Source organism: Felis catus, chromosome E3, assembly GCF_018350175.1.
Source record: "Felis catus isolate Fca126 chromosome E3, F.catus_Fca126_mat1.0, whole genome shotgun sequence".
Lineage (NCBI taxonomy): Eukaryota > Metazoa > Chordata > Mammalia > Carnivora > Felidae > Felis > Felis catus.
This window is the reverse complement of record NC_058383.1, coordinates 5653745-5668690: the sequence shown is the minus strand read 5'-3', so window position 1 is coordinate 5668690 and position 14946 is coordinate 5653745. Positions and strand designations below refer to the sequence as shown.

The 14946-nt window shown below is 57.9% G+C and overlaps 1 protein-coding gene across 4 annotated transcripts in view; it reads left to right on the top strand.

Moving 5' to 3' along the window:
- The first annotated feature begins 16 nt into the window (after positions 1 to 16).
- Positions 17 to 14946, top strand: part of TECPR1 (tectonin beta-propeller repeat containing 1) — a 25544-nt gene continuing 10614 nt past the window's right edge. Inside the window, exons 1-10 of one of the 4 annotated variants that reach the window (XM_003998453.6) lie at positions 17 to 142; positions 4271 to 4518; positions 5020 to 5202; positions 5459 to 5581; positions 6551 to 6676; positions 8524 to 8698; positions 8806 to 8906; positions 10282 to 10383; positions 11916 to 12061; positions 14149 to 14639. In XM_003998453.6, coding sequence (XP_003998502.1) covers positions 4294 to 4518; positions 5020 to 5202; positions 5459 to 5581; positions 6551 to 6676; positions 8524 to 8698; positions 8806 to 8906; positions 10282 to 10383; positions 11916 to 12061; positions 14149 to 14639 — 1672 coding nt within the window. In that variant the 5' untranslated portion in view covers positions 17 to 142; positions 4271 to 4293. Of the gene's footprint in view, positions 143 to 4190; positions 4519 to 5019; positions 5203 to 5458; positions 5582 to 6550; positions 6677 to 8523; positions 8699 to 8805; positions 8907 to 10281; positions 10384 to 11915; positions 12062 to 14148; positions 14640 to 14946 lie in introns of all 4 variants that reach the window. The other 3 variants (XM_006941920.5, XM_019820421.3, XM_006941921.5) reach the window with 3 other exon arrangements.

The following is a 14946-nucleotide window of genomic DNA, read 5'->3' as shown; positions in this document are numbered from 1 at the left end:
ACGGCGAGGCCGGCCAATGGGCGCGGGTCTGACTGCCGCTTCCTGCCCGCCGGCTCTCCCGGCAGCCGGGGGAGGGCCGGCCCGCTAAGCCCGGCAGCGGAGGAGTGATCGCCGCCACCCCGCCCGCCGGGCGCCAGCCCAGGTGAGTGCGGCGGCGGGTCGGGCCGGTGGGATGGACACCCCGGCCTCTCCGGACAGGTTGAGGCGGTGGAGGGCAGCGGCGCCTCCTCCCCCGCGGCTGCGTTTGCCCCTGACACCCGAAGGGTGGGAGAGGTTGTGCAGGTGCGCCTTCCTGCACACCGTGCCGGGCGCCGTCGCCGTCCCCCGGAACACCCGCTGACGCTTCCACCCCAGTCTCTGCGCTGGAGTGATTCCTGGAGCCTGCGGGTTTAGGGGGTCGAGCTGCAAAGAGACCGTCTGTCCCTCCTGTAGGCAGCGGTAGGAGCAAATCAGCTTGTCGTGGGATTAGCAAGGGCAGATGGTGAGGGCCGGGCGCTCCGACTGTGCTACTGGTGGCTGGACAGGGGGCCCACCTGTCGCCTAAGTGCATACAGCCGAATGAAACCAAGGCTGACCTGCCCGCGATCATCGCGGGGGGGGGGGGGGTTGGTGGTGGTAGTGGAATGGGGTGGGGTTCATCCCGAAACTGCAGGCTCAGGGCATCTCCTGGCCAGTGCGACCGGTGGACCCTGCTTCAGGAAGGACTCAACTACCGTGCATGTCCTGCTATTTTCTCCCGCGTCTTTGGACCCTGTTGTCACTTCCCAACAGCCCCTGCAAGTGGCTGGCAGTAAGCAACCTCAGTAGCCAGACTCCCTGTGTTTGTACAGAGGGTGGGAGTGACGGATGTAATAGAATACCCAACAGGAAACCTTTCAGGAAGGAGTCCTAAGGCAGAGTCAGGGACATAGATGCTTCAAGAGCTCTCTTGGTCCCTTGTGTCCCTCCTTCTACCATACCCTCGCCCTACTCCCCCCACCCCCACCTTCCCTTGGGGACCTTTTGGCCTCCGAAGGGATCTATTAATAAACCTGTTCAGAAAGGCAGGTGGCTCTGAGGGTGGTGAGCAGGTCTTCTTAGTGGAATGACTGAAGGTCCAACTGGAATTCATTGTGCAAAAGTTCTTGGTGAATCTGAAGTTGCTTTCTTGGATAGTGTTCTCTCTACCCCTACAAAACAAAGGAGTCCCAGGATCCCAGAATCAAGAGACTTAATGCTCAAACCTGCTTTTCCTTTCAAGAGTCCTCTGACCCAGTGACCCAGTGTCCCTGGATTGGTTACGTGGTTACCTCACAGCCAGGAAGTGGTATATGAGGAGTTGGGGTAGCATCCTGGCAAGAGCAGAAAGGGGGTGAGGCTGGCCAAGGATATTCACCGCTGTCATCTTTGGCTGGGAAATGATGGTGCCTGGGTGTCCACTCTGAAGGGAGTCTGCAAACATAACCCCCATTCCTGTCCTTTCTCTGCAGCAGAGTCTTTTGTTAGCTGCCCGGAAGGTTCAATTATGTCTGTGTGGAAATTACTGCTTAGTCATTTCTCTGAAGGGAAGTGTATCAAATACAAGTCAAAGTCACTATTCATTGAGCTCAACCCACAGGTAGCCTGACTTCACTGGTTTCTTATAATGTGGACCGTCAGCTGAGAGATAGCTTTGAAGAGTGGCTATATATTAAACTGACATCATAAGAACCAAATTCCCTTCACCTCCAAAATTCTTACTTTTCCCCCCAACAATTTATGACGAAGATATTCAGACACACAGCCAAGTTTAACGCGTTATACAGTAAGCACCCCTCCACCCACCTTTTCTACTCCTGGTCTTTAGTTTTATCACCAACCTTGCCACCTATTGTGACCTTACTTTAAACCTTAAGTAATCGATGGCATTCGGCTTACCTGAAGCAGTATTTCCATCCTAGCCTAGGAAGATGGCAATCTAGCGGATGTAGGTGGCCGTGATAATCCGTAAACTTTGGTTGAACAGCCACTATGTGCAGATCGCTGTTAAGTGCTAAGGAAATGAAGAGACTAAAGGCTCAGGTTGAAGAGAAAGGGCTTTGATTTTGTCTCTTTTCTACGAGATAGGAGATAAGTCGGAGTTTGTGGTCGCAAATGCCGAGTAGTAAAACAATGCCAATAATGCCCATTGAGTTCTGGCTGAGTACTGAGCATGATCTATCACAGGCTCTACACCTGTATGATTTCACATAAATCTCACAACAACCTTGTAAGTAGGTCGGTGTTCCCTTCCGCCTTTTACAAGATTAAGAAACTGAGGCATGGAGAGGTTAGTCGACTCTGGGTGGTGCCAGAAAGTGATGGAGCCAGGACCCAGATTCCAACAGTCGGGGTCCAGGGTGTGGCTCTGGGCACTTTTAGTCACAGCGTAGATGCCAGAGGCAGATAGTGGACCCTCAGGCTGGGCCGGGCAGGGGTGAAGAGGGGGTGCCTTGCAGCTCTTCCACCTGGACACAGATACCAGTTTTCAAATGGCTCCAGAAGGCTGGTGTCATGACTGCCCATACGTTTGGCTGAGCCTTGGTGCCAGGGCAGAAAGGTCGGGATTCTGGGATGTTTCATAAAGCTTGGCTCCTGTTCCCTCTTTTTTATTTTTTTATCTTTTCAATATTTATTTATTTTTGAGAGAGAGCTGGGGAGGGGCAGAGAGAGAACGAGGGAGACCCAGAATCCGAAGCAGGCTCCAGGCTCCAAGCTGTCAGCACACAACCCGACACGGGGCTTGAACTCTTAAACCGCAGGATCATGATCTGAGCCCAAGTAGGATGCTTAACCGACCGAGCCACCCGGGCGCCCCTCTTGTTCCTTCTGCTTCCCTCCTTCCTCATCCCTTGGTTTCTTCCTTCTCAGGCCGCACTTTCTTCTTGGTGTTCGTAAGACACGCTTTGTTGCAAAAGAGCCTATTTGCCTGTAGCAGATGCTCTTGTTCTCAGACGCTTTGCATCTGTGCCATCGAGTTGTGCTGTCTGAAGCGCCCACAGCCTCTGGTGTGCTGGCAGGAGCGGAACAGCCCGGCCTAGCAGCCTCCCGTGAGGGTGGGATGCTGTCTCCTAGCAGCTCTTGCCTCCTTCCTGGCCTTGGGGTGGTGTCAGGCCGAGCTTCCCGCTGCCACTCCCCAGGCCTGCTGTCATCCCAGACCTCGAGGCCCTGCCCTGGTCGGAGGCTTTCCCTACCGGAAGCCAGGCTCCGGGAGTCAGGCCCCAGGGAGCACCAGCACGGTCCGTCCTGGAGGCGTGGGGGTGGCCACGGAGCTTACCGGTCACCTTGCCCACCGCCTACGGAGCAGAAAGAGGACAGAAAAAGGCGGCAGGAGTGGAGGATGGCAGATGGAGAGGGCTCGGCCAGGAGAGGGTGGTCACACAGGGGGTCGTAGACAGGACCCTCACATCCCCATCACACAGCCGTAGGCCTCCCGCAGGACTGTGGCTGTGGGGATGCTTTCACCACCCCCACATAGGATTGTCACTGTGGGACCCACATAAACGAGGGGACCTGCCCACCGTGGGGCAGAGGCTTCCTGGGGAGGCAGCCATGGGCGTAAGACTGAACTAAATCTGTAACTTTTCACTTATTCATTATTATTATTATTATTATTATTATTATTATTAAATGTTTATTTATTTTTGAGAGAAAGAGAGCACAAGCGGGGAGGGGCAGAGAGAGAGGGAGACACAGACTCCAAAGCAGGCTCCAGGCTCTGAGCTGTCAGCACAGAGCCCGATGCGGGGCTCGAGCCCACGAGCCATGAGATTATGACCTGAGCCGAAGTCCGACGCTTAACCGACTGGGCAACCCAGGCGCCCCTTCACTTATTCTTTTCGAGACAAGAAAGGTGTGGAGGAAATATGATCAAATGATAATACTCGTTAAATTTGGGGAGATAGATAACTTGAATGTTACATTTTTTTTTCTCTGTATATTTTTTGTATGTTTGAAAATAATCCCCATAATTAGAGGGAAAGAAAGAACAAAGAACAAATACGGGCCCTGGGGGCACCTGGGTGGCTCAGTTGGTTAAAGCTTCAGGCTCTTGATTTCAGCTCAGGTCATGCTCTCACAGTTCGTGAGTTCGAGCCCTGTGTTGGGCTCTGTGCTGACAGCACGGAGCCTGCTCAAGATTCTCTCTCTCCCTCTTTCTCTCTCTAAATAAATAAACATTAAAAAAAAAAAAAAAGAAGAAGAAGAAGAAGAAGGGCCCTAGACTGGAAGCCAGGACTGGCCGCCCACACTGACCTTGGCCTCCTGCCACCAGTTCTCCCTCAGTTACCCGCTGCCATGCCCAACTCGGCGCTGTGGGCGGTGGATCTCTTCGGGAAGGTGCACACGCTCTCCACGGCTGGGCAGTACTGGGAGCCCTGCAAGGACAGCCAGCTGGAGTTCAAGCGCGTCAGCGCGGCCACGCAGTGCTGCTGGGGCATCGCCTGTGACAACCAGGTCTACGTGTACGTGTGCGCCAGCGACGTCCCCATCCGCCGCCGGGAGGAGGCCTATGAGAACCAGGTGGAGTCGCGTGGGTTTGGGCGGCTCGGTTGGTTGGTCTGCCGGGAAGGAGATCGCCCTGCCCCACGCTCGTGGCCAAGCCCCACATGCGTTTCCTTCATTCTGCTTAACATCAGAGCTGTCCGGTGTCCAGGGCCTTTGGGGCCAGACCCCCTGTTGTGTCCTTATCAAGGCAGGCTGGCCAGGTCTGCACAAGGTGGACTCCAGGTAGTTTCCTGGAGCCTGGGACAGGGCCGTGACCCCTACCGGCTGCCCCTCGGGGCCCTGTGTCCCCCACAGCAGGTTGCTTGCCCTTTGGGGAGCTGCTGACATGCTGGCGCTTGGTGATGAGCCGTGGGAGGCTCTGATCCCTGAGTTCCAGGCAGACCCCCTGCTCACTTCCCATCCTGGAGATCTCTGCAGGGGGGCCCTACTGGCAGGGTCCTGCTCGTCACGGAGAGGTCCCCGCCACCCTAGGCCGGCAGCAGGCCTAAGGCCTTGTGTCTGCTTCCCGGCCCTCAGCGCTGGAACCCCGTGGGCGGCTTCTGTGAGAAGCTCCTGCCCAGCGACCGCTGGCAGTGGAGTGACGTGAGTGGGCTCCAGCACCGGCCGCTGGACGGGGTGGCGCTGCCCTCGCCGCACTGGGTGTGGGAGTCGGACTGGTACGTGGACGAGAATTTTGGAGGGGAACCCACCGAGAAAGGGGTAGGTGAATTCCATTCCTGCCGCGGCTCCCCTGTGGGGAAGGACCCCGTGCCCCCCGGTGCTGTCCCCGGTGCCCCAGCGTCCACCCTCAGCTGGTGCCCTGCATGTTCCTGCTTGGGATACGAGGGGCTGGGCACTCGGGGCCCTACCACTGTCCCCCTCCCTCTCTTCTACCCCGCTCCCCCCAACCCCATCCCCAGCTGTTTCCTTCCTTCCCCAGGAGCCTGACAGAGCCACCCCCTGCTTGGTATTTCAGGGGTGGACGTACGCCATCGACTTCCCCGCCACCTACACGAGAGACAAGAAGTGGAATTCTTGTGTGCGGCGGCGCAGGTGGATCCGGTACAGGAGATACGAGTCCCGGGACGCCTGGGCCAAGGTCGATGCCTGAGTGTGGCCGGGGCGGGGGGCAGGGTTGGACAGCAGTCCCACGATTGGGAGGGTCCCGTGGGACCCTCATCCCCGCCCACCCCTCCTCTGGGCAGGGCATACCATGCCACCCTGGGACCTGGCCTTTGACTCACCTCCTGTCCCAAGAACACTGTGGTGCTGAGTGCGCTCTTGGCTGGGAGTTGGCCACAGAGGAAGCCGGACTAGACTGTGGCCCGGGACAGCACAGAACTTGACCTGACCCTGGTCTCCAGGCTCTCCTGCCCCAGACTGAGGCACAGTCTGTGCCCTTCTTCCTCCCCCAACCCCCACAGGAGCCACTCTGGCTCTTGGGTTGTTCCCGTGACCCCAGAAATCTCCCAGTTCAGGGATGTGAGGCCTGGATTGGGGTCCTATGTGGCCTTGAATGAGAGGAGGGCCTTGGGCCCTCGCCAGACCTTTCTGGAGGGATCCTGCTTTGAGGTGGGGCCACTAGCCCAGCCTGCCAGCCCCTTGTGCTGGGAGCAGCCGCCCAGAGAACAGGGTAATGGCTCACACCCAGGGCCAGGTTCTGCGATCGGCCCCCTTCTAGGTGGGGGTACAGGGTCACGGCAGTCAGGTCACTGCAAAGCACAGAGCCGAGACCTTGCCTGTACGTCTGCCTTCCACACTGGAGCAGCAGTGGGCCCTCGGGGGTAGCAGCCCCAGGCCTAGTGGCCGACAGAAGGAGGCCTGGGCAGAGGGGACCCAGGGCCGGGAGCTCGCTGTCCTGATGCTGGCTTGCTGGCTTCTCTGTGGAGTCAGGCAGTTGTGGGCGGGCTGAGCTGGAGAACAGAGGGCAGCGTGCTGGGGGAAGGTAGCGGGGAGTGTTGGAGGGGGGCCGAGCACTTGGGTGTCCACCAGGAGGGGAACACTGCCATCTCCTGGCCCGGATGCCCACGGGTCATGACCGCCTCTGCCACATGCCTGCTCGTTTCAGATCCCTTCGAAGGATGACCCCGAGCAACTGCCCGACCCCTTCAATGACCTCTCTGTGGGGGGGTGGGAAATCACAGACGAGCCTGTGGGCCGCCTGTCCGTATGGGCCGTGTCTCTGCAGGGAAAGGTAAGGCCCGTGTCCCCCTGTGTCCTAGGATGGGAGGTGGCTGGGGGAGGCCAGCCACCAGAAGGAGCAGGCAGGAGACAAACTGGCCTTCCGGGCCAAAGGTGGAAGCTAGGGGCGGGGGTTGCCCCTGAGCCCTTCTCCGCTCCTCACCGCCTGTCCCTACAGCTGGGACCGCCCTGAGCAGGCGAGGAGCCATGTTAGTAGGGTCCCCACAGTAACCCCTCCTGTGAATCCTGCGGTTCTGTGGACCCACTTGGTCCTCCTCCTCCTCCTCAAAGCTTCTGACCTCCCAGCCCGTGCCTGGCCCTGGCCTATCCCTTCTCTGTGCCCCCAGAGCATTGATCAGTGCCCACCCTGAGCTCAGATGTCCTCAGTGTTGTCTCCTCAGATTCTGAGTTCCCTGCCAACTCCCTTCGGGTGGTTCCCGCACAGCAGTCTCCAATAGTATCGTGAATGGGGTCAGGTGGTTATGTGGAGAGGGGAATGGACAGGTGGATAAATGGGTGTGTGGAGAGTAGATGGCTGTATGGATGGCTGAGTGGGTAGGTGGATGGATGATGGGTAGGTGGGTGCGTGGGTGGTTGGATAGATGGGTGAGTAGGTAGACGGGTAGGTGGGGAGGTCAGAGGCTGGGTGGCTGGATATTTAGAGAGAAGAGGAGATTCTTCTCTCAGGAAGTTTATGAACCAAGGAGTAAGGCCAGCTCCCGCTGGCAGTAGTGACATAGGTGGTCCTTCATGCAGGTGACTCAGCACTTTAGCTGTGGTTTTAGAGCAGACTTTGTCCAGTCCGTACCCTTTACCACAAGTTCACCACGATTTTCTGGTTGGCCTTGGAATAATCACAGTAGGTTTTTATCAGGCTTACTTACCTCTGGACTCTTGTTTGGCCTGGGCATAGCTCAACCCACAGTTGTTTGTTTTCTGAGCCGTGCTGAAAGGTGGTAGGGAGCTGGCTGGGACAGAGCCCCCGTTGAGGGTCCATGAGCACCTGGATGCAGAGAGAGGGGAGAACAGGGGCGTGAGAGCAGCGCTTGTGGTCGCTCCGTGCTGTCAGCCACAGCCCTGCTGCACTCCTGAGGGCCATAAAGGTCTGACTAGGACCCTGGGCTCCAGGAGAAGCTAGAGAGACTGAGGGGCCCCCAAACCAGCAGGTAGCAGAATGGAGGCTGCCCAGGGGTGGGCTGTGAGGGAGAGGCGTAAGGGTTGGGAGGCCGTGGTCCCCAGTGTGGAGACAGCCTGGGAGGGGTCCCCACCCTCCTGGACCACTTGGCAAGGTGAAACCCCTTCCAGATGAAGTGAGCCAAACGGTTTGGACAATATGAACAGGTGGCTCAGTCTTAAATATTTTGTTACACCCGTTGTCTCCAAGTTAAAGGAAAAAAGAAGTGGATATTTTACACATTCCTATGAAAGGGATTTAGGGGTTTTCCCGGTTCACCACCAGGGACCCCCCCACCCTTCCCCTAGATTCAGTGTACTGAGAGTGCATCACCACTAGGGGGCACAAGACCCCTGGGGCTGGATGGGGCCAGAGGTCTCCCTGGGACCCTAGGTGAATGGGGAAGGGGTTCTTGAAAGCAGATGTTCCAAAGCCAGGATGGCTGAAACCCCGGGTGGCATTTTTTTTAGCAGCGGTTGGGGGCCATCTAATCTGGCATGAGGATTCCGATGGCAGTGGGGCCAGGGAGAGCGAGTCTGGACAGTCAGGGCCCCCTGGCTCCCAGAGACTCCACGCCTGGCCTGCGCACATACTCGTGCAAGCATAGTCAGGCTTGGGCTGTAAGCCTGACCCGGAGCCCTGGCCGGGCCCCGCCTGACCCTGCCGTGGGTTTCTCCGCCACCCAGGTGTGGTACAGAGAGGATGTCAGCCACCCCAACCCTGAAGGCTCATCGTGGTCCCTCATGGACACCCCAGGGGAGGCGGTACAGATCAGCTGTGGGCCCCACGACCTCCTGTGGGTCACGCTCTGGGAGGGGCAGGCCTTGGTCCGGGAAGGAATCAACAGGAACAATCCCAAAGGTGGGCAGCCCTACGCCCCATACAGGGAGAGGCAAGGGGACGCCCACTCTTCTCCCCAGCGCTCTTGCTGATGAGGGCCGCCTGCTCTTTCTTCTGGGGCCGGGTAGGAAGTTCCTGGTCCATAGTGGAGCCTCCCACATCTGAAAATGGGATCATGCACGTCTCCGTGGGAGTCAGCGTGGTCTGGGCCATCACCAAGGACCGGAAAGTAAGACAGGGTTGCTGGGGGCTGGGGCCAAGGGCTCTGTTTAATTTCTTTATTTTCTTTCTTCCTTTACTTTTAAAGGCATCACTGGCCCATATGGGAATCGAATCGAGGGCTCACCTAATGTTGAGGGCTGTGTGGTTACTCTTGCTAGTGTGGTCTAAACCCTTTAGAACAAATCCAGCCAAGCAGCGTGCGTTTTCTGGGGTTGAAGGCCGTGGGAGCTCCACGATGTACCCATGCCCCCATACTGGCTGCAGAACAACTGTATTTATCATTCAGTACGCTGTGACGTTTCACATAGTCCAGTGCCAATTTTCTGGAACCTTCTGCCATTTGAATCCTTTTGATCCCATCCAGTGCTCGTTTTTACGTCATCAGAGACAAGTCCAGTGAAATGAGATTTCAGGTTGCTTCCGTGGTGTTTCCGACCCCACCTCCCAGGCATCGGTAGCATTGTCCAAGGGGGCAGAACCCCCACATGTCTGAGTCTGTGTCCATGCAGAAGGTCCCTGAGCCTCAGGCCATCCCCCAGCCTGAGAAAGTACAGATCACCCAAAGCATCCACTTCCCAGAGACCGCAACTTACTAAGCCCCTCTGAGAACGATGAATTCAATGAGCGGGAAATCTTATTTATATCCGCAATTTGCTCAGTCTTCAGACAAATATTTGTGCAGACTTTCTTTGGGTCAAGGAGACATTTTAGTCATCCTAGAATTTTTCATAAAAGCGATTTTAGGGTTTCTCATTTAACCGGTCACCTCCCCCCATCCCACCTCAGGAATTGTGTGGTTCATTACATAGGGGCAAACTTGACCAGACAAAATGGTATTTTCCAAGGGTCGGGCATGAGGATTACACCGCGGTCCACGGGGGTGAGATGTCTCTAGTCAGGCTCACGGGTCGGTGTCTGCGTTCGAGATGTGGTGCGTGCCACCTCCCACCAGACACCGCCCAGGAGAAGTCCCACCCCCCAGCTCTGTGCACAGTGAAACAGTGGGCACCTGCTGCTCCTGCCTGGTGCCAAGAGGTGCTGAGCTGGTAGAGAGAAGGTTCTTGAAAGATTCAGGCAGCCTTGTCTCCTGGAGGGGCAATGCCCTCTGCCAGAGAATAGACAGGAAGCCGCTAGGACAGGTGTGGCTGGGGGCAGGTGACCCTCAGCCCTGTGGGACAGTGCCACGCTCAGAAGGAGGTGCAGCGGGAGGTATGGGGAAGAGGGACACAGATGACATCTCTCTCAGTGATGTGCTGTGCTCATTTGTGGCCATGAGCCAGAGACCGGAGGACCAAATTATTCATTGGTCCTTCCAGAACCTTTAAAAACTAATCTTGTTCAGCGGCCCTCCAAGGGGGTGTGTTTGGTTCTGACCTTCCTAGGTGTGGTTCCGAAGAGGCATCAACTCGCACAACCCCTGTGGCACCAGCTGGATCGAGATGGTCGGAGAAATGACGATGGTGAACGTGGGGCTGAATGACCAGGTGTGCGTGTGACGCTGAGCTGTGGGTCCCAACGGCCAGGGTCAGCAGTTCGTACACAGCAGGGGTCTGTCTCAGAGCAGGGGCTCCTGATGCTTCCTGCTGCCCCTTCCAGCCAGGCCTGCTCGTGATGCCTGCACGGGTGGGGGGAGGGGTGCCAGCACCTCCTGAGGCTTCCCGCCTGCAGGGGCACGGGGGGGGGGGGGGGGGGGGGGCTAGCTCTGCCCAGGGTCCCAGAGCCCCTGCTCATCCCAGGTCCCTCCGCAGAGCAGTCGTGGGGAGCACATCCTGGAGACTTGAGGGGTTTTGCCGAGAAGTATTTGGGCAAAATCCACTCAGTAAGTGAAGAGTGAAAGTGATCTTCCCAAGTTGATGGGTGCGGCATCTCCTAAACGTCTCCGCAGAGTGTGTTTCCTGGTAGAGAAGGAGGCTTGGCTGCTTTTCAGACTCCCTGTGTCCCAACGCACCGCCCTAGAAGCTCTTCCCAGGGCAAGGGTGCTGGCCTCCCCTGGGCCCCCTCGCTGTCCTCACCCCCACCCCAGTCAGCTGGGCACACAGCGGCCAGGGGCCAGACAGGCTCCAGCTAGTGCACGTGGGGGCTGAGGACGGAGGCCAGCCTGGAGACACCGCAGCCCTCCCAGCAAGGCCACTGGGACCACCCTGGGCAGATGCAGCCCCGTAGACACTCCCGTAGGCACCCCTGCAGGCCGGGGCCCCAAACGGGCTGCTCCCCGGGCCCCCCAGCCGCTCGACACGCCCTCCTTCGTGCCTGCCGGTGGAGAGCAGGAGGATGCCTGCCCAGCTTCCTTTCTCATTGAAAAGGAGGTCAGAGTCAAGGAGGTTGTTTTGCATCTTTAATTTTTTTTCAGTTTATTTATTTTGAGAGAGACAGCCTGAGCGGGGGAGGGGCAGAGAGAGAGAATTCCAAGCAGGTTCCACACTGTCCACACGGAGCCTGACGCGGGGCTCAAATTCACGAAACCATGAGATCGTGACGTGAGCGGAAGTCAGGAGTCAGACACTTGACCCACTGAGTCACCCGGGCGCTCCTATTTGGCATCTTTAAAAAGACCCAGACCCTTCTCTGGGCGCACTTGGGGAACAGCTGTCCTCCCACCAGGGGCTACTCAGAAGCCGGGGGCCTGGGTGGACGCTGTGTGCCGGCACAGCACCCAGTGGCATCAGCACCTCACCTGGACTCTGTTGCCCCAAAGCCCAGGGTCTGCCTGAGGTTGGGGAGCCAGGACAGGGTCCCTGCTTCTCCTGAGCTTGGTGCCATGCCCTCCCCAGTCCTCTCTGGCCTCTGCTCCCTGTGTCTGACTTGTGCACACACCCCACATCCACCCCATCGTCCTCCGGGCCCTAACACTCATGTGCACATGCGCACCCGACCGCGCATAAGGCCGGGGGCTCCTGCCTGCATTTGCAGACATGTCCTCCAGCCTTAGGGTGCTGTCCCCTACTCCTTGCCCTCCCCTCACACCCCAGAAAGGGTCTGTGCTGGCCTCCCACCCAGCAGTCCCTCTCTCTGCCAGGTGTGGGGCATTGGCTGTGAGGACCGGGCCATATACTTCCGTCAGGGTGTCACCCAGAGCGAGCTCAGTGGGAAAACATGGAAGGCCATCGTCGCCAGCCGAGAGTGTGACCGGTCACACTCTGGTAGCTCATCAAGTCTCCTCAGGTGATCCCAAGGGCAGCAGGGCATGGAGAGGTCGGGTGGGGAAGGGCCGTCGGTGGCCTCTCAGTGGGGTGCTGGGCCTTGTCCCAGGCAGGGAAGAACCAGGTTCGGCCCACAAGAGCCAAGGCCTGTGAGGTCTCCTCCTTCCTGCTCCCAGTGCCCCTGCTCAGCCCGAGGGTGGCGCATGGGAGCAGGCTTGCGGGAGGTGGCAGGTGGGTGAGGTTGTCCATGTTGGAGCCAGGGGTCGGCCCTGAACAGGGCTGATCCACTGGTTCCAAAGTCTCAAGGTCTCGGACAGAAACGACTTCTTCGTGGGGTGCAGGCAAAGACCCCTCCGTCAGAGGACCACAGGGAAGAAGACTGGGGCTCTCTCCAGTCTACAGCAGGGCTCTCAAACTTGGGCGGGCACCAGAAATGCCTGGAGGCCTTGTTCCCACCCAGATGGCCAGGCCCCAGCCCCCGGGCTTCTGTTTCAGTAGATTTTGCGTTAGACACAAGGTCCCAGGCTTGCCGCTGCTACAGTTTTGAGGGCCACGGGGGTAGAGAGGGGATGAGTCCCAGCTCTGGCCTCTGGCGTTCAGTGCCGGCAGATGACTTAGCAGCTCAGCTGGGGACGCCTGGGCTCCGTAACACGATTGCCCGCAGTGCTTACCTGCCTGGTCCTATGGCACGGGAACCCTTGGTACAGTGCTCCACAGCTGGCCACATTCCTGTCTGCAGCGTGGGCCCTGCCCAGACCCTGGTCCACACCCCTTTGCTCCCCCAGCATGGCCGTCCTCACTCTGCTGAGAGGGCCGGGAGACCGGCCGGGCTGCGCCTTCCTCATTTACCTGAGGGTTTAGGCTCTCAGCTGGTAGCTCTTAAATATTGGAATCAGCTGAGAAGCTTTCAAAACTACAGACGCCCAACCTAGGGTCTGGCAATGGCTTCTTTAATGTGACCAGAAACCACAGAACCCAAAGGAAAAAAAAAAAATAGATCAACCAGAATTTCATGAAAATGAAAACCCTTTGTGCATCAAAGGATACTACCAGGAAAGGGAAGAGACCATCCACAGAGTGGGAGGAAATATTTGCAAATCATACGTTTGACAAGAACCTAGCATCTAGAATATATAAAGAACTCTTAGAACTAACCACAAGACAACTCAGTTTAAAAAGGGCAAGGGACCCGAATAGGTGTTTCTCCAAAGCACACAGAAAAAGATGCCCGGCGTCATTTGTCACCAGGGAAATGCAAATCAGAACCCAAAGTGAGATGCCCCTTCCCACCCACCGGGAGGGCTACAGTCAAAAAAGAAAGGGGTAACAGGTGTTGACAAGATGTGGAGAGAATGGTGTGGCTGCCTGGAAAATAGTCTGGCAGTTGCTCAAGAAGTTAAAGCTAGAATTCCCGTGTGGCCCAGCACTCACCCTCCTCGACATACACCCAGAAGAACTGGAAACGGTTCAAACAAAAATTCGGATGTGAATGTTTATAGAAGCGTTATTCGCGACAGAAGAAAGGTGAAAACAACTCCAAAGTCCATCCACGAATAAAGGAATAAGATGTGGCCTATCCCTACAGCAGGATATTTTTCAGCAGTAAAAGGGATGTGGTACTGATTGGTGCCGCGACGCGGGTGAGCAGTGACATCATCGTGCTAAGCGAGAGAGGCCAGTCGCAAAAGATCGCGTGTTGTATGATACCGTTTCTACCTAAACCTGGAGGTTTGGGCAGGGAAAGAGGAGTATGGAGTGCGGCTCCTTAATGGGTACGGGCTTTCTGTGTGGGGGTGACGACAGAGTTCTGGCACTAGGTAGTCGTGGTCGCACGACATTGCACGTGGATTGCATGCCGCATCATTTGAGACGGTCAGTTTTCTGTCACAGGTCCTTTGCCACAGTGAGAAAGTAATAGGACTGCCAATGATTTGATCGACCTGGGATGTGACCTGGCTGCTCCAGTTCCGTGGGAGGTAGCTGTTCGTGTGTGGCGCGTGGCGGCGTGGCTGTGGCTCGCCCGGGGTCACGGCGGACGAGCCAGGCCTGCCCACGGCAGCGCGTGTTCCTCCCTCGAAGGGGTCACGGGTCTGCCCTTTTTGTTCCCAGTGCCGGCTGCTTCTTCGGCGACGAGGTGAGGGGCAGTGGTGAGTCCTGTGCACCGAGCGACACGGACGCCTCCTCAGAAGCCGAGAGACCAGGTCCAGACCGGCCTGGCCCTGCAGAGTCTGGAGACAGTCCCGGGAAGCCCAGGGACAGCTTGGCCCCGGGCTCAGGCACCGGCAGGGCCACAGAGCCCGGCGAGGAGGAGGCCGCTGGCCCTGCCATTCAGACCCCGGGGCTTGAGCCTTGCCCTGGCCCGGCCTCCACCCTGGCCGAACTGCCCTGGACCAATATTGACCTGAAGGAGCCCAGGAGAGCACCCGGCCGCTCGGCTGCTGGCTTTCCAGAGACCACTGGCCTCTCCTCGCTGGGGCTCCTCCCGCTGGGCTTGGAGGAGCCCTACGGGGCCGATGACCACCCCCTCTGGGCCTGGGTGTCAGGAGGAGACTGCGCCGTGGAGGCCCACACTGTGCTCAAGTGGTTCACCGTCCAGTCGGGTGAGCACAGGTGTCCGGGGGCCGAGCGCCCCAGAGGGTGTTCCGTGCTGGGGGAGCCGACCCGATGTCCTGCCTGGACGCCCCCTCTGGTCCAGCCGGCCTGTCAGCAGCTTTCGGAGACCAGCGGGGCAGGGCGCCCCTTCCCCTCTCCCTGCCCTGGCAGTGGTGGCCTTTTACAGGCGGGGCTCGGTCCCACAACCCTGGGATCATGACCTGAGCTGAAATCAAGGGTGGGACGCCCAAGCGACCGAGCCCCCCCACACGCCCTTGTGGGGCATTTTACAGAGCTCATAGCTCTCCAGCCAGA